Source organism: Fusarium fujikuroi, chromosome FFUJ_chr02 (genome assembly GCF_900079805.1).
Source record: "Fusarium fujikuroi IMI 58289 draft genome, chromosome FFUJ_chr02".
Lineage (NCBI taxonomy): Eukaryota > Fungi > Ascomycota > Sordariomycetes > Hypocreales > Nectriaceae > Fusarium > Fusarium fujikuroi.
Window position 1 is genome coordinate 3,307,588 of NC_036623.1, and position 18,583 is coordinate 3,326,170.

Here is an 18,583-nt window from a genome sequence, read left to right on the forward strand (position 1 = left end):
CACAACGAGACGGAAGGAGCTCCTTCCCCTGAGATGAAGAAACTACAGGACAGAGGAAGGAGCTCCTTTCCCTGGCAATTCTGACATAACCACAAAAGATCTCGACGCCCCAGAACTTCTTTTTCTTCCTCTTCAAGCTCATCATTGTCTTTGATGTTTTGCTTTGCGTCTCGCCTGCGTCTGTTATACGACATCTCTATTTTCTGCCGCCGCCGCCTCGCCGCCCGACCTTTGTCCTTCTCTTCTCTTTCTCCTGGGTGTGGAAGACTTCTGGAGACGTTCGTTACAGGTGTCTTTTGGCCCTGTATTAACTCGTCTGTTCACTTCGGTGTCAGTTGGGCGTTCTGTTGAAGGTCGTCTGAAGCATTCAGTTTCCGACTCCCCCCCATTCTCCTGTTTGTGAAGGCTTCCACAAGTTCGGTTTACAGGTGTCTTTTGGCCCTGTATTTACTCTCTGCTCACTTCTGTGACAGTTAGGCCGTTCGGTTGTCCGTAGCATTCAGTCTCGCCTCCCCCCTCTCTCTCACCCCCTATCTTCCTCAACAATGGCTACCGATATGGACCACACAGCCTCCCTCGACGAGATCCTCCAAGCTTTCGTGGTAAATCAATCCACCTAGGAGGCTGAATTGAGCAGGTACCATGAGCTCAAGGACAATACCATCACCCTCGACCAACCTCGCAAGAGAGAGCTCAAGAACCAGAGCGATAATGTCGATGGCTGTGCCAATGCTTGTCTCGATGTCCAGATCATGCTCCTTGATCACATCGGAAACTCGTAAGTTTACCCCTATCCATCATGGAATAGCACCTCTGACGATATCTGTAGACCATGGACCAGCCTGCCCGAGAGTGTCCAGAACGTCTTGAGCATCAAGTTTCCCGGATCAGAGTACTTGGTTCTGAAAGTCCAATTCGGAGTCGAGGATCTCAAAGCACTCCCTGTTGCAACTCCGGCCAGACCTCAAGCTGCGTCTGCTTACGTGACGCCACTAAGTATGATGCCTGGTTTCCTATAGTATATGCATTTCTAACATTTTTAGGCCTGGAACTTCCCCCAACCGGCCAGCATGCACAGTCTCCTGGTACTGCAGATAGGGGCTCTGTCAAGCGAAAGTCTGCACCTCTTCTTTCGGAAGCCCTTGGTTCTCTTCCAGACCTCTTCAAGAAACCACGCCTCAGTAGCCCGGAAGATGACTTTGTCCCCAGCGACGACGAAGCGCCAGTAGATCTCGTTGACGACGATGACGCTGCTGCTGCTACCGCTGAGTGTCTTACACCGGTAGTGGATGATGAAGGCTTTATCCGCATCGGCCCGCAACCCATGAAGTCTCAATTATGGGTTCAATCAGCTCCGGAGGAAAGGTCAAATCGCATCATCAAAGAAGCTGTTGCTCACAATCACAGGCGCACAGACTCTTGCTTTCCCAACTCGAATGCAGACCGTCTAGAGCTCGCCGCTACCAAGCTGGCTAGAGAACTTTCGGGCCTTATGATCGAGTCCAAGACTGGTTGGGTTAAGCTACTCTGTGACTACACAGGCCTACCAATGTCATGGGCTCCTGGACCACGATCTCCCTCCTTAGAGTCTATATACCCAATGGTCAAATTTGAGGGTCATATTGAGTATCACGCCCCCCCAAATGGGTGTCTCATTATGTCTTTCATAAACTGGACAAAGAGACAACACCCCTCGATTGCTCTCTCATTGGTTTCTGTCTGGCTCAACGCATACCAAGAGCCCAACTTCAACTCTCAGCGACGACAATGTGCTTGGGCCTTCAATGCACTCTCAAACATGATGATTATGACTCGGGCTTTTCAAGCTATGGATACACACGAGAATCATATCAAGCGCTGGGACAGCAGAGGAGTTGATGAACAACGTGCTATCCTTGAGATGCAACGAACAGGCACAAGAGTACCTGAGGCCGAGCGCTTCCTTGAAGCGGCCAGTGTCGATTTCTTATGGGCCCCAGCAGACATGCTTTACCCTGCCAGACTCAACTTCCACGGATCCTCTATCTACAGGAACCTCAAACGCATCGCCGAATCAAAGGGCATCACAACCTTTGAGTTTGAGTACTACTGTACCGTACTCTCTCCCGGCCGAATCAGGCAGAGAGTCTTCTATCCGTTCCATATCCTCTCAAGGCCCCAAGCTGAGAGCATCGGGTGGGATTGGAATATGCTGTTCAAGCTCTGTCGGGAGATGCTACACACGATGCGAACTGCATGTAACAAGCACGCAGAGAAAGCAGATCGCGGGGAGGCTCATGTAGATGAGGTCCAACTTATCTACTGGATGGGAACCTGGGTTTGCGACCAGATCAATCGTCTCAAAGCCGAAAAGTCCGACAGGGAAGAGATCGCATTCTCCATGATGCTTGACCGCTGGGGGCTGCCTATTGTCCCTTGGAAGTCGCATATCCTTCGAGTCTCACTTTGCAAGAAACAAGACCATGGAATTGCAATGATCTTTGGCATTGAAGACACCCCTGACTTTGATCCTGTACAGCATATTGATCTCAGTTGTGCCACCGTTACTCTAGACACGAGTTTTACAAACATGGCAATGAAGAACTTCGATACTGGCTCCTGGGATAGTCTCCGAACAATCCTTATGCAGGTACCTCTGCATCACCCATTCTGGAAGGTTGATCTATCTCTTGGGGATACCGTCTGGGCAGGAGAATGGGACAGATCGATTCAGCCTCAGGCGCCCACACCTGAGTTCCAGGCCAACCTTTTGTCGATCGAGGCATGGGTTGATGAGCAGCCCAGGGATCCCTTCGCTTGTGCATACTGTGGCCAGACATTCAACAGTGCCGGTCGGTTGGTCGAGCATTCCCGAAGATGCTCTAGAGGCATTGAGGATGAACAAGAAGCACCAAACCTTGAGCAAGACAATGCCGATCAAGAATACTGGGACAGCACACATAAGTGTGATATTTGCAATAAGTCATTCACAACGGCTAGATCTCTTACAAGGCATAAGAGAACGCATACAGGGGATAAGCCTTATAAGTGTGACATTTGCGGTCGGTCATTTACACGGGCTAAAGGTCTCAAGGAGCATATAAAAACGCATACTGGACAGAAGCCTCATACGTGTGACGTTTGCGGTCAGTCATTTGCACGGCTTGATCATCTCAACGGCCACAAGAAAACGCATACTGGAGAGAAGCCTCATAAGTGTGATATTTGCAATAAGTCATTCACAACGGCTCAATCTCTTAAAGTACACAAGAGAACGCACACAGGGGAGAAGCCCTATAAGTGTGACATTTGCGGTCGGTCATTCACACAGCCTCAAGATCTCAGGAGGCATAAGGCAAAACTACATAGGGGGGCCCCATAGGTCACAAACGCCGCACCACCCAAACCCCAAGGACTGGATCTCTTATCGGGAAGGAATAGTTATTCCTGGTGAAACAAGCACAGGTTCCGGTTCGCTCGTTGAAGTTGGTCTGGGGGAGCCTGTCGAGGTTGAGGCCAAGATCCCAGTAAAGACACGGATAACGCTCAAATTTTCCGAGGATGAGACCCAATACCCTGAGCCTGTGCATCCTGCTGTACCAAGAACTGAGGGCGGTTACTACTGGGGATACAATGTAAGAAGGGCCAGTTCCCTCTCCAATGTTTTCACTGAGAGTCCCTACGAGAACGGTTACGATGTCAGTATTGGCACCTCCGAACGTGGTGTTCCGGCCTCTAGGGTTTTCCCGCCGTCTAAGAGAGTCAACTTCAACCATCTTATCATTGTCTTTGGTGGCCCGCGAGGTTTGGAGTTTGCAGCAATGAACGATCAAGAACTCAGCAGTATGGACATACAGGGTCCCAGGACCAAGGAGTTGTTCGACCACTGGGTCAATGTTTTGCCCGGTCAAGGATGCCGGAATATCAGGACAGATGAAGCTGTATTTATTGCATTAGCAACATTGAGAGGTATTTGGAATTCTAGTTAGTTTACTGGTATAGCGAACGATACCCTTATTAAGCTTCCCCCTTCATTATCTGACAACAAAAAAGTATATCAAATGCTCATGATACATACAAAGCCAAAGTGTCTGCAAATGTACTGTTGTTGTCACTAGCCGGAGCCAAATCCATCCCATCTCGGTGCACCATGATCCTGGTGCCCACTGTAGTCAATCCTAGAAACCTCGTTCCGGGGTTCAACCCTTGAATGCTCAAACTTCTTGCTTGGCAGAATCCTGGAGATTTGTTGCTAGCACAGGTATCGTTATAGTTCGTAGAAAAAAGAATACAACCCTGCCCCATATACGGCAACATTGCTGGAGTTGAGAATCCTCATGCCCCATCCCATATTGCATCCTGGATCAGGGTCGTTCTGGCAGTCTTGCTGAAAGTTTGGATCGTTCAGTGCTGGCACAAGAGGGAATGGGTATTGAGCCACGGGCATGGGTTGAAAGTAAGCCTGCTCTGTCTGTGCGTGGCCAATGTAAACGTCTCTGGTGTTGGCGAGCTGGTATTGATACAGAACATGGTGTTCTGAACCAGACGCACTGAGCCAGATGCGGCCTCTTTGTGCCTCCACAAGAACTCCTCTTCCTGCAAAGATAGAAACACGTTGGTATTTTTGATCCTCAAGATCGTGATCTGCGACCCAAAACCAGCAATTTTCTGTGAATAGACCCCCAGCGAAAGCCGTTACGTGAAAGCTCATGTAAGCTGCCAGACATCTCGGGTTAACCGTGTTTGTCCCTTTGATAGCAGGGCAGTCTGGAGCTTGAAGATAGGTCCCAGCAAAACCTCCAATTCGAGTGTGTATATCCCACATGCCTGAGGGGGCACCAGGAGCGAACAAATTATACTGAATTAGGATCGCACCTGCTGTTGACCCACGGGTTGATACAATTGTATCCGACCACTCTATTTGGCCAACATCACCAGGGCGGCCAACTTGGACGACAGGTCGAGGTTTGCTCAAGTCCCCAAAGTTGGGTCCTGTCCCCATGATGATCGATGCCAAGGCTTCACCCACAATTCTGGCATTTGGTGGGATGTATACAGTGTCTGAAACCATGTAGTATCCTGCGTCGAGATACGCGATGAGCCCTTTTTCCGCCGTGTACTGCAATAAGGCATTGAGTGCCTGGGTATCGTCATGTGATGCGTCACCATATGCACCATTTGCTTTTGCTGAGATGAAGGAACTGCCTGGAACTTGCTCGTATTGAGGCTTTGATCGCTCGTAGTAGATATTACGATCAAGGAGATTTTGACTCCGAGTGAAAGGAAGTGGATAAAGGGCCGTCGCATCGAATGTGCCCTCCATGTTCGCGTAGTGCCCCTGATTCTGTTAGCAATGTTCACAGTTCCGCGAGTTGGCCTACCATCAGGAAAACAGCGCTGTCTATTGGTGCTATAGCAGAGCGTGCCAGATCAATACCTTCGGGGCCCATGAGAATGCTGTTCACATTCTGAAGCTTGACGTTTTCCATCGCCAAAGATGCTGCGCTGCTGATACTCTGTGAGCTGTTGCGTGTTGTAGCGATAGCCACATCAACATTCTCAAACCAACTGTCAAGAATCGTGATAGAGCCAACACCGAACGATGAATCGTCCATCTTGATGCCCATTCGACAGTTCTTAAACACTGTACTCTTGAAAGTCCACCCCCAGTCCCAGGTCATCCATATCGCGACATCGGCATTGGAGAACCAGAGGTTGCGTGCTGTAAATTGCTGATTACCCAAAACTGTGGCATTTCCCCCACCAAAGAAATAAAGATCATTGAGAAGCCCCCCTGATCCTTCTTCAATGAGGAGACCTGTGTGTTGATTTCCAGGAACGGTCGACAGTTGGAACACACAGTTGGTGATGGCTGTTGCCTGAGATGACGGCCAGTGTATACCCACAGCAGGAAAGTCTGGGGGAAGGGCAGTTGTATCCAAAACCAGATTACGAATTTGGCGAAAAAAGACGTTTGTCGAGTTCCATGCGAGGGAACCAGTAGACAGATAGGGGTTTCCATCGATTAATCCGAAGCTTTGCTTAGAAAAGGAGGCGGATGCTTTGATGACAGGTCGGTTTGTGGGGTCACCAATGATTTGCGTATAGTACAAATCAATGAGGGAGTTGCTGATGAGATATGTTCTTTCTCTGTTAGCAATACTAAATTCGCGATGTTATTCTGGGCACTCACCCAGCTGGGATATAGACAGTCGCGGGTGAAATAGTGCTTCCTTTGCACACACCAGGAATACATCGAACACCTTCACTGATTGCTGCATTTATAGCGGCCGTGTCGTCCGCAACTGTTTTGTTAGCTATGAAGCTAACTCCGAGTGAAGTACTAACCTCCATCGCCAACAGCGCCAAAGTCTTTCACGTTGCGGAACACAGGGTAAAGCTTGTCAGGATAATAGGGAGCACTCCCACGGTGCTCAATGCCCTCAAGCCAGTACCTCGCTTCGGCACTTCCCAAAAGGGTGAATAGGAAAAGGAGGAGGAACTTCATAATGAAGAACCTGACAAGAGAGTGAGGGTGAATATACCTATAAGTAGCCCAAGTCGAAACCGTGTGAGTTGATCAAGAAAACCAGAGTCGAAAGAAAAGGTCCAAGAAGTTGAAGGTACCTTAGATATTTCGTCGATAAGAAGTTACGGCCGAGCAACTCTTTGTTCAAGAAATAGGAAAGAGCTTGTTGACTGTTGCTCTACTCTTCCCTTGCATGTAATCAAGATTAAGATTGTGCCTTCCTCGTGGCAACCAGATCAATCATCCCAAGAATGTAATGGAAAGGGTGGTGTGATCACAAGATATGATCGTCTGTAGTGGAACAAGTCTAATGTAGGGCAGTGATTCATCAACTCCAACTTTACCTACACAAGAGATGAGAACCCCTCCAGACAGTGTCAGCTCATGACAAGAGCAACTGCTGCCATTATCACCTACGACAAGTCTATCCGGTAAGATAATCAAGTCCCTACAAGGCATGCTTGAGTTTCACTACGAAACATATGGGACAGGTTCTGAGATGGGTTGATCATAGTGTGAGTGACGTCGTTCCTGTAATGAACGAACCTATCCAGAGGAGTTCAGTTACACAGCAAGGAGAATATCAGAACAACCACCACGTTTACATGCAGATAGTTGATGTGCAACCCGCTAGGGATGAGTGATTGTATTGTATGTGAGTGTGCGACAAGGTCGCAGCAGCCTTGTTGAAGACCATGCTTTTCTAGTTGAATATCTGACCCTACCCAAAACGCCTTCCGATACGGTCATAGCCCATGATTATTTAGTGTAGTGAGGTGTGGTTGATGTGGAAAGGAGGAGTATAGTGATCTGTTTAGATCGTCGACTGTGTTGAGTCGAGAGCAACGGCTTGGCCAAGGTTTCCACTGGCCATAGCCTTCTCGCCGGAGCGCTTGCGCAATACGTTCTCGATGAAGGCTTCGCCAGCCTTGTATGAAGAACGCACGAGAGGCCCACTGGCACAGTACAGGAAACCCATGTCCAGAGCTCGCTTGCGCCACATCTCAAACTCATCAGGGGTCACGTACTTCTCGACCTTCAGATGACGCTTGGTAGGTCGCATGTATTGACCAAATGTGACGACATCAACATCAGCCTTTCGAAGTTCTAAGCGCTGTTAGCTGATTCACAAAGCATTATTCAAAAGGTTGTCGTACCCTCCAGCGCAGCCATGATCTCATGCTCCTGCTCGCCGAGACCAAGCATCAGACTGGTCTTAGTGATAGGACCGTCCTTGCCCATAACGTCCTTGACATGCTTCAACACAGACAAGCTCTGTCTGAAAGTAGCTCTGCGGTCTCGCACATAGGGAGTGAGGTCCTCGACGGTCTCAACATTATGCGCATAAACGTCGAGTCCACTCTCAGCCACAACCTTGACCATATCCAAGTCTCCTCGGAAATCGCCAGTCAAAGCTTCAACAAGCAATGAAGGCTTCTTCTGCTTAATTCTTCGAATTGTCTCAGCGAAATGTTTCGCACCACCGTCTGCCAGATCGTCACGGTCCACGCTGGTCAGCACGACATAGCCAAGACCCCACCTGGCCAGGGCCTCTGCGGTGTTTTCGGGCTCGTGAGGATCCAACGCAGCAGGGTTGCGATTTGTCTTTACACTGCAGAAACGGCATCCTCTGGTGCATGTGTCGCCCATAAGCATAATAGTAGCGGTCGCAGCATTCTTATCTGAACCACCCCAACATTCTGAAATGTTGGGACATCGAGCCTCCTCGCAGACGGTGTGTAGTCCCAATCCTCGTAGATCCTTCTTGATGCTCTTGAAGTTATCGTTACCGGCGGGGATCGGTGTCTTTAGCCATTCTGGCAGTCGTGTGATGGTTCGCTTCTTGCCCTCAGGGCCGACTTCGGCGGTCTTCAGAGAGTAAGCCTCTGCTGGAGACAGTGGCTGGGCTGGAGACGACGTCGCAAGGAAATCGGAGAAGTCTGAGACTGCTGTGTCCTTGAAATAACTCTTTCGTCGAGGTTTGCCGGGCTCGCTGCCACTCGGAGGTACAGTGGCGAAAGTTCTAAGTGTGGGTGTAGCGCTCAGCGCCTTGCGAAGAGGCGCATGTGCTCGCTTGAGGGATGGAGCAAGAGAAGCCATTATAATAAAACAGAGAAACAACGACTTCTGCCTCTCCGAAAGGGCAAGATAATGAAAAATGAGGAAGCCGGTGGGCGCTCGTGGAGATATGGGGAAGCAGACTTCGAAAATAGCAGCAGCTTCAAAGAACTCAAATTCCTAGACTCGGGGGCAAAGGCCGATGAGACCCGCACATTCCGGGCCGCATCCGACTGATGAGCCAATAAAAGAACATCGCATTATCCTTATTCAGCTCAATTCTATATTTCCCGTCACGAATCCCGCCATAGCATAGTTACCGGGGAGGCGAAAATCATCGGTTAGGAGCTTTGAAGCCTGCAGAATTATTCATTGACTTCTCTATGGTCAAAGACCAGATTCTGGTATCAAGTCTCATTTGTATATCCACTTGAACCAACTTATAGAGTAACGCCTGACGGGCAGACTGAGAACCCTGGCTAAAATTGTAATTCTACAATAAGGGTCTGTTCAGATTAGTCACCGGACGTTGGTTTCCGCGCCATTTCGAATTGGCAACACCTGGTCTCTAGTCTTCACTTTCAAGCAAGGTCCAACCATCGTTGAGCGTGACAAAGTCTATTGCTCTCATACTATCTACTAGCCATCTATCATGGCTCATCATCGTTGGCCCATTGCCGGACACTCAGAAATTCACCAATCCTCCTTATTCATGTAAATCGTATCCCACCCCTTCCGAATCAAATCAAAGCCATACTCCAAGCTGCAAACCGTCCTCCAAGGATCAAGCAGAGCTAGATCCTGGATCACCTGCGCCGTCGTAAAAAGGGGGTATCGCCAAAAGAGAAATATAGTAAAACCAGTTCATCCGAGAAGCAGAGTTACCGAAGTGAATATGAATTATTTTCCACGTCGCCGACGTCGTCCCCGTCTCTTTGGAAACGACTCTCTACAGGGCAGCAAAGTCGAGTGAAGAGATGTTGACTGAATAAATGGGGTAAAAAGGGTCTCCAGCCAGGAGCATGTACCAGCTGTCGTGGTAGGAAGGGGACATGATCTCAAAGCCATTGAGAGGCAACCAAGCCTTGGAGTGATATCCTCAAATAAGGAAATTTGGGATTGTGATACATACGTATGGTGAAAGTGACAGGCTTGGGAACACCAATGGCTACCCTTCGACACAAGCGACGACTCTAAGGTTTGAACCATACGCAGCGCAGTCAACGCGCTGGGTGCATGCTGCCGGGGGAAAAAGAAACAGCAAGAGTTGAAGGCCCGCATGTTTTGTCAATGGAGCGGGCGTGATGAAGCGTAAGGAAGCAGTCAAGCTATCCAGGAGGCAGAGTCTCAGAACTCATCAAGTGTGAAGCAGGCGACAAGTGTCGACCTGCTGTTGGTATTCGTGGCGTTTCATCATAAAGAATAGGCCGCGCTGGTGGCCAGGGTATAAAAGGTGAATGGACAAGAAATGGAAGACGGTGGTTGTTGTCGGCTTGAGTGCAAGGCGACAGTGGTGAGATGCTCAAGGAATCTCATTCCACGCAGAACGCGCTTACAGAAGAGCAGCGGCAACCATACCAGCAACACCGACCACAGCGAACTTGCCGACGGCGACAGCAGATCCAGCGTTGCCAGGAACCTCCGAGGGCTCGGACGAGCCACCAGTGGGACCAGCCGTGTTAGAGGCCTTGGGGGTAGAGACAGGCGTGGTGTTGTTTTGAGAAACAGGCCAGAAGGTGGTAGTCTCCTCAACGAGAGCTGTAGAAGTAACCTCGACAGAAGTCTCAACAGCAGTAGTGCTCACACCAGTAGCAGTGATAGTATGAACCTGGGAAAGGTAGAAGGTCTTGGTAACGACGGCGGTGGACGTGTGAGTGGTGGTACCCTCGTTAGCGAGAGCGAAGGCAGGCAGAACAGCCAGGATAAGCTTGGAGAAATGCATTGTTTTGGTGTTTGTTGTATAGGTGAGTGCTTTCAAAGCGTTTGCGATTGGTGTAAGTGAGTGGGTGAGTTGGAAGCGAGAACAGATCGATGCTCTGTATCCAGACAGCGAGAAGCACAAGCTAATAACTAAAGTAACTTATGTATGTATTCAACGAAGAAATGTACGAGCGAGATAGACTCTGCCAACGAAGTCTGTGGACCGAGAACAAGTTTGTTTCGAAGCGTAGAAGGGTGGCCCGTTCAAAAGCCTGGGGGGGGTTCAAATTTAATATACTACGAGGAACCTGAGAGCAGAAGCAAACAACACAGAGAAACAGCAACTCTCAGTTTCTGCAGCCCACACTAGCACGCACCCTGACTCTAGGCCAAGACCAAGAAGGCCTGGCAATGGCAGAGCCAGAGCGCAGGCGAGGTTTGGTGATGGTGGGATGGATGGGGCGGACTAGGCTCGAGCCCATTAGACTGGTACAGGTAACACGGACAGACCCCTATTCGTCAGTCATGTCTCAAGTACTTGTGACCTAACCAGGCCTGTCATGCTCCTTGAGGGAAATTACAGCGCATTTTGCTTGACAGCTTCAGGTAGTCTGACCGAGCAGGCCTGTCAATATGGTCTGGTTGTTGAAACTTGGGCCTAGGCCATGTCTACTTATTAGACCCTTTATTCGAATCCCCTGCCATGGGACATGGCCATGACATTCATCCAGGCTCTCGGCTCTCTAACACTTTATGCGGCAGAATTTGATACTCTGGAGGCACAAAGAGGGTTTCACCGGGGATCTGAGACCCTGGTCTCCCGTGTGATGGATGGATGGGAAGAAAACTCTGCATTCTAGGCATTAGGCATTGTTCCCGTTGGCTACCAGCAGAGACAGGCGACGAGGATTGTTGAGTGGCGATGAAATCATTATGCTGCCCACTCAAATCGAGTCAATGACTGGGAGATGAGGGAATTAAAGAGAAAAAGACGCTCTGCCTTAAAAAGTCATTAATAATTTCTGGAGAAAAGGTGGCGTTCGTTGCCGCTACAGGGTGCTCGTGTAGTCTAGCTCTTGACTTCACGGGCCACGAGCGGTTGAGGAGACGGTAGTCGAATAAGGCGTTTTTAGAGGGAAATTGAGTGTTAATTGGTTGTCTGCAAGTCTCTGTCCAATCTTATCAGCCCAATGACCCTCACTTCAAGCGTCGTGACTCGCTTCGTGCACTTTCACAACAGCGCAAAAAAGTAAAATTTGCATAATTTCCGTCAGGTCCTCGGATTGCCTGATTGGCCACATTAAAAGGCACGGTTCCTGATCGTTGTGCGGCGTGCCTGACGCGATACCTAATTGGTGCACCCAACACCAACCGCCGAGACACATCACCAAGACACATCACCAAGACCGTCGATCGTTCTTCCGTGGAGCGCTACTGCAATGAGAATTAGTTAGATGAGTCTAAGTTTCTATCGAATTGCGTTTCTGTGAAGTCTCAACAACAACTTTGTGTTAGTGTTATTCACAGCCCCCAATAACGTGTATCACACGTGTACGCAAGGTAGCATCCGTCAGCTGCATCTCTCCCAACAACAATGCCTTGTGAGGCTGCTTTGATTTCTATTCCTATGAAATCTTTGTGCTCTCTTTTGTTTTTTATGCTCCTCTACCTTTGTCTCCGCTGAACTGAAACTCTGCCACAACGGCAATCCCGTCGGTCGCTTAACACTGGGCTGGGGTACGCCATTCTGCCAGGAAAAATAAGGCCCAGCCATCAAAAGCCTGGATGTCAGCGCTGACCCCGGATTGTTGGATAACCGCGTGGGTGCGTGCTACTGTAGGCACTCTATGTATGGTGCATCACTGCATAACTCCGTATATGCAGGTTCTTCCAATGCCTTGAGTTTGGTTCTATTCCTGTCTGTCTGTCTGATCGAGCTCACACCGCTGCGCTGTGTTGTTTACACTGCGTCCAATCGTCACTACTATTTCACTTCACAGGCCAAATGTTGACGTGGCCACGCTGTGTGACGCCCAAGCAAAACTGTCGCTGCACCATGCAGGTCGCGTGCCTTGAAGCGGCAGCTTTCCGTTCTTCAATTTCTCGGCTATGACTAAGACCCTAGTCTTGTTATAGCCCTGCAATGACGAGCTTGGCTCTTACACTACGTTGACGTCAAAGTTCCTCCGTAGCAACGGATATCGACTCTAACTTCAATGCCAGGCAACCAAGTTTGTTCTCTCAAGTGTGCCAAGTCCTATGGGCAAAGAAACATAACGGATTTCCTCGCTAAATCGCTTGCATCAAGCCAAGAGTTTTGCCCGTGCGTATGTACCTATCGTCAATACGAGGTTACGCTGCATATGAACATGTGCCATCACTGGCATCACAATGATGATTTGTTTCCTTCGGCCCAAACTTTAGCAGCATATCAATACCTACCCTCGTGATTTTCATGGTGTGAATCCCGAGCTGCATGCCAGCACATTGAGATCAAGGTCATGGAGGTAGTATGTCTGATCCTGTGATGACCAAACTGCGACGGTTGATGGCAAACCACAAACAATACATCTGGCGGTCAAATATCCAAGATCGTTTGTCCCGAATAAAACCCATTTTATCATATCAGGTCATAAAAATAGTCGAATCTCATAGTCCTTTCCTGCAAGATTTTCGCTAGTATCGCAAATGTATGCAATAGTAGCATGTGCCATTCACCTACCCTGGACCAAAGTGTTGTACACACGCGTAGCACGGAAACCACAGGTATCGAAGCTGACTCTAATATTGCGTCAAGAGATATCAGGCCAGCAAGATTTGATGGCAACGGGGTGGTGTGTTTCTGAAGGATATACTTTTTTCCTATATGAAAAAAAAAGGGTTGCGTAAGTATTGTTTTTATATAGACGGCCACGATCAAACAACTCTAGGCAGCATATACACTCGCCTGTATATAAAAACTTACCCAATAGCTGTGCCAGCATTATATGTGTTTCAGTTAGGCAACTAACCTTGGAACTTCAACGGTACCAATATAAAACTGGTGTTACCTCCAGTCATTGTAATAGAGAGAATTGAAGATGTCTTTTAAAGCTGCCAAAAAGTGGAGCTCCAGACTTTCTCGAAAAGCTAGGTCGTGACGTCGCAATCAACCTCAGCCTCTTCAACACTTTCCTAGGTACACCTCAAAACCATCTAGCCTCTGCGCTTGAATTCTCGTCTCCACGCCCAAGAGTAACAAAAAGAACCTGTTTCAAGAAACGCGCATTCAACTTTGCAACCAGCACCGCCTCTGCAAGAATAAAAGCTGTCACAATAGTAGCTGCAAGTTCGCAACTATGACAGACTCACCACCAACGGAGCCTCGAGCTCGCTCAAGATCACCTGCTCCCAAGGACAAGGACGATCGCAAAGGCCGCGATGATACACACAGAGAGAATGACGAACGTCGCCAGCGCAGAGATCGCAGCAGGTCGCGCGATCGTAACAACAATCGCGACCGCAGAGATTCGCCTCCACGCAGACCCCGAGATCGATCGCGATCACCAGTGCGAAGACCCAGAGGATCAGGCGGATTCAAGTGGAAGGGAGAGCGTCGGGACAATGATAGAAACAGTGACTTCCGCAGGCGGTCACCGCAGCGACATCGGGATCGCGACTATGGCAGGGACCGGAACTACCGTCGAGATGACCGTGACGGGGGACGGGACAGACAGCGAGAAGGCGAGAGGGATCAGAGAAGGGAGAGGAAGGAAAAGAAGGAAGAGAAGCCCAAGGCGCCTGTGGCTCAGGCAGGCGAGGAGATGATCATCGTCAACGTCAACGATCGGCTTGGTACGAAAGCTGCTGTTCCCTGCTTGGAGTCTGATACCGTGGGCCAGCTCAAGATGATGGTCGCCGCCCGAATCGGTCGTGACCCTGGCCAGATTATCTTGAAGCGACAGAGCGAGAGACCATTCAAAGATCACATTACCCTGGGAGATTATGGCATCTCGAACGGCGTGCAACTGGACCTGGAAATTGATACACGGGACTGAAATGGCATGGAAGCACTGTTCAGCATGGGCTCTGGGACCAAAGTTTTCAACGTTTTACTTTTTATTTGGCGTTATCTGGATTGCATGACCAAAAAAATACATAATTGAGCAGAAACAATTTAGTCTGGGACTACTGGCGTGAGCCATGCCATGTAAAAGAAATCTCATGAAGAGGTCATATCCAAATTCATCGAAATCGTTAAGAAAAAGCGCCTCGTAGCCCGCAACACGCCTATACCGCGACTCAGATCTTGAAACAAGATATAAAACTTAGTCTACCGACCGAAGGAATAGATGAACCAAAAGAACTGCGACACCCTCAAAGTATATGATATATATGCTTAAACATTTTTCCCCCGCAGAACCGAGAAAATAGCCATGGAGATATCCAACAAATACAGAAAAGTAAGAGAGCAGGGTCTCTGGAAAACAAACGAACGATGGTCATAAGCGTTACTTCGAGCTTTTCTTCATTTGAACATGGTGTTGGGATCCCCATCGAATATCCCTGATTGGGTGCGGTAACCTGAATCTTGCTCTAGAGCACTGCGGAGCAAGGACGATATTTGACCATTGGGCTTCTGGTCCTTAAGCTTTTCTTCTGGTTGATGAAATTGAGGCTCTACCATTTCGACAGTGACTCGAAGCTCGGGATTAGACCCCATGTGGTCAAAGTTCATGTCATTGAAATCATCAATGTGCTCCAGCCACAGTTTCTCATCGACCTTGGGTGACCGATGCATGAGCCCCATGGATTCGCCAGCGGTAGATGGCACCCTTGAAGGAGTGGACTGAACCTGGGACACTATATCAGACAGTGATACTATCGCATCTCTATCATAAAATGGCATTCCCGAGTCTTGAAATAGATTCGTGTCTGCAGTTGCAGCGTCGAGACACGCCCCCAAGAGCATGCTATCTTCATCATCACACATAGGCGAATTCATACTTGTTGGTAGTTGCATGCGTGATCCTTGGCGATCGCTCGTAGCCGTTTTATGCATCAATGATGGATCATAAGACTGTTGTGACAAGTGGTTTTGTGCAGATGCAGGTTGAAGCCGGGTAAGATCACTATTCTGAGAGGGGGCCTGCGAGAACGCCAGTGGAGGAGGCTGTTGGATTGATGACTGCCAACTCGAGTATGGGTAAGAAGGGGGAAACATGCCCTGTGTATGTGCCTGAGCCTGTGGTTGTGGATGCGCTTGTTGTGGCTGAAAGCTGTAGCCGGCAGAGCCACCTTGCAGACTCCCAAAGGAAGTTGCTTGACTCATTGGCGAGTAGGAAGATTGTGTGACCTCCTGAATCCCGTTTCTTTGCAGGTTCTTCACCATACCTGCGACAAGCTCTGGTGAGGTATTATATATCATCAGAGCAATTGGCGGTTGGGAAGATTGCTGGGCACCTTGTTGCTGCCATGGCGAAGCATGTGGTGGCGCCACTTGTAGATTAGGTGGGTTTCTCGTAGGCTGTTGAGGAAACTGGCTGGGTCTCTCTGCCCGTGGCCGGTCCTGGATCACTGGAGAGACTGTGGATGCTGAATGGGTTTTTGCTTTTCCCTGTCCATGGGGTGCCTTTGATGCAGCAGGGCGAAGATCGCGAGTGGGCTGTTCCGGCCGGCGTTGTGTCTGATTGTTGTTGCTTTGCTGTCTCTGGTTGGGGCGACTGTACTTGTTTGCCAGGCTTCGATGATTCGACTTGCGCGGTGGCATGTTTTTAGGAGGTCCGCTGGGCTTCACGGTGACTGAACAGAAGGTGGTGTATAGAATGTGGACCTTCTTCTCCTTTGGCTGCTCCGCATTATAATCACATAATGGTTCAGCCATATGGTCTTGCATACCCTTCTTGTCAAACGTGCGCCAGCATCGCAAGCAGAGGGCCTTGCCGTAATGCTCTTGGTCCAAGAAATCTTGTCCCTGCCACTCGTGCAATGAGTCGCATTTGCCACAGTTTCCTTTCGCTTTGATGAAAGGGTCGAAAGTTTGACAACTTGTTAGGTATTTGCGAGCAGAATAGTATGGATCTCTTCCACGAATAAGACCATGATGATCAGCGGCGTGGGTGACGATGTGTGATATTTCATCCTTGCGGCCTGAGCAGGCATGCCTTTCAGGAGATGACAAGCGCTTTGGGTCGAAGAGCCAAAAGAAACATGTCTCGCAAGCGCCTGTGAAATCGTCGGGCATAACCAGATTGTTTGGGCGCCCACGTACAGGACCGTCTTTCCGAACATTGGATGAATTTGAATCACTAGAAGCTGACAACGGTTGGATATTTCGAGTTTGTCGTTGAGACTCTTGTGTATCCTCAATCGTTTGCAGTGGCACACTTGTGCTTTGCTGGGGGAGTCTGGAAGGACCTGATGATGCTGGAGATGTACGGGCTACCGATTGGTTCTTGTGTCCGGATCTGTATCGCTTTGCGTGTTGATATTTGCCAGTCGCTTCATCGTCGGTTGAGCGACTGTTTTGGCGCTTAGGCACCTTCTTTGAGCCTGAAGATGTGTCTGTACCAGCTACTGACCAAGCTGTCTGCTGACTTATCGAACCGGGTGGTTGCTTGTAAGCACCACGCGTATGCGGTCCAGATAGAGTAGTGAAAGCTGAAGAACCTTGAGGTGTTGCTAAACCCGGAGGCCTTCCTTCATCGTGATTACCATTGTCGGTATATCGTATTTGTCTGTCGGAAGGGGTACCGAATGGCAGGAAAGATTGTGATGAAGGCCTAGGTCTTTGCATCAAACGTTCATCAATGGATGTAACATTGTTCGATGGGGTGAAGAACCGATTGTGCGGACCCGTCGTACCGGGTGTACCAATTGCCTGAGCTGATGGCCTGCGGCCTCTTTGAAGCACATCATCGACACGGCCAATAACTCTGTAGTTATCAAGTTGGCGTTGAGGTAGAGATCGGGAAGTGATAAAGGTGTTCTGTGATGGCTGAGAGTTTGGTTGATGATGGAGCCAGTTCGCTACTTGGAGACTGCTTCCGCGACGCTGCTGCTCCTCTAGCTGTTCCAGCTGCCAGTCCGTAGGGTCATTCAATGGCGGGAGATTGCCAAGGTCGATGTTTTCGTTACTCTCGACGTTCTGGTCGCTATTCGCGCGACCCAAGCCCTGGTTTGATAAACCGTCCATGGTGATCCTTGATGCAAACCTCCCAATGGCGTTGCAATGCGACGGGAGGCGGGCTAGTACACCCCGCTCTCAGCCAAACGAGGATGATGGCTGTAGTTATTGACGAGGTCGAGATGGCAGATTGGTGGCGAAGGTTTGGAGGTGATGAAGCAAACGGGGAAGGGATTGGGAGATGGAAGGTGAGGCATAGTGGAACAGATTAAAGAGGCCCGACAATGGGAGTCTACAATGGGTACTAGGTAGGACAATGTGAAGGTATCTCGTACCGAATAAGGCTGCGGGATGGACAAGTTGATTGGCGGTCGAGGTTGAAAAAGGCATCCTTTCGAGTTAGCCCAACTCATTTTCAACCCCCCAGCGAGACTGCGCCCGACGATTTGGCGGAGGGAATATCATTGCGAGTGAGCTTGGGCCGAGATGTTGATGTTGATGTGTTGTTGGAGGTTGAAACATAGTTGAGATGATTTTGAGCCAACGGCGAGGGCAATTGAGGATGAAAACGGGGGAGTCTCAACGGTAAAAAGACGTTGTCGGTGTTATTGGCAGCCAGTGGTTCGCCCACTTATGTCATTGCCGCCCATACAGAAATGAGGGGTATTAGGCAAAACCACACAAAGGTGTACGAGATTGGTAGCATTGGGTAGCAAGATGGCCGAGAATGTCTTGAGACCTTGCTTGTTTTGTTTGTATGAGCAACGTTACCTCATGTGATACCAAGGTAGCTAACGTTCAACACTCACTACCAGCATCAGCTCCAAGATGACCAATTGTGAGGCTAAGAAATAGATTGCCCAATACTTAAGCTCCAGCTTATCATTGAACAAATTGGCATAGCGGTGGCTTGTTTGATTGGCCTTGGTAAAATAAGAATATCGAATTGGAGCCAATTCATGCCCCGAAGCTTCAGGAGTCACTTACACAGC

General features: G+C 49.2%; 6 protein-coding genes; 2 read left to right on the plus strand and 4 right to left on the minus strand.

The window, feature by feature from the left end:
* Positions 1-545: 545 nt before the first annotated feature.
* FFUJ_04298 (uncharacterized protein) lies at positions 546-3,968 on the plus strand (the record flags this gene model as incomplete). XM_023572434.1 has 5 exons in its annotated part: positions 546-602; positions 654-778; positions 830-996; positions 1,044-3,293; positions 3,349-3,968. 5 exons carry the CDS (start codon positions 546-548, stop codon positions 3,966-3,968), a joined length of 3,219 nt encoding a protein of 1,072 aa, XP_023426558.1.
* A 125-nt stretch (positions 3,969-4,093) lies between these two features.
* FFUJ_04297 (related to beta-1,3 exoglucanase precursor) lies at positions 4,094-6,487 on the minus strand (the record flags this gene model as incomplete). XM_023572435.1 has 5 exons in its annotated part: positions 4,094-4,217; positions 4,272-5,317; positions 5,361-6,123; positions 6,173-6,284; positions 6,328-6,487. The coding sequence occupies 5 exons, from the start codon at positions 6,485-6,487 to the stop codon at positions 4,094-4,096; spliced, it is 2,205 nt and encodes a 734-aa protein (XP_023426559.1).
* An 835-nt stretch (positions 6,488-7,322) lies between these two features.
* FFUJ_04296 (probable lipoic acid synthase precursor) lies at positions 7,323-8,608 on the minus strand (the record flags this gene model as incomplete). XM_023572436.1 has 2 exons in its annotated part: positions 7,323-7,615; positions 7,666-8,608. 2 exons carry the CDS (start codon positions 8,606-8,608, stop codon positions 7,323-7,325), a joined length of 1,236 nt encoding a protein of 411 aa, XP_023426560.1.
* Positions 8,609-10,118: 1,510 nt separating this feature from the next.
* On the minus strand, positions 10,119-10,508 carry FFUJ_04295 (uncharacterized protein; the record flags this gene model as incomplete). Its single annotated transcript, XM_023572437.1, has 1 exon — positions 10,119-10,508. One exon carries the CDS (start codon positions 10,506-10,508, stop codon positions 10,119-10,121), a length of 390 nt encoding a protein of 129 aa, XP_023426561.1.
* Positions 10,509-13,824: 3,316 nt separating this feature from the next.
* Positions 13,825-14,523, plus strand: FFUJ_04294 (uncharacterized protein; the record flags this gene model as incomplete). Its single annotated transcript, XM_023572438.1, has 1 exon — positions 13,825-14,523. The coding sequence occupies one exon, from the start codon at positions 13,825-13,827 to the stop codon at positions 14,521-14,523; it is 699 nt and encodes a 232-aa protein (XP_023426562.1).
* A 470-nt stretch (positions 14,524-14,993) lies between these two features.
* FFUJ_04293 (uncharacterized protein) lies at positions 14,994-17,660 on the minus strand (the record flags this gene model as incomplete). The annotated part of the gene is made up of 1 exon (XM_023572439.1): positions 14,994-17,660. One exon carries the CDS (start codon positions 17,658-17,660, stop codon positions 14,994-14,996), a length of 2,667 nt encoding a protein of 888 aa, XP_023426563.1.
* Positions 17,661-18,583: the final 923 nt, after the last annotated feature.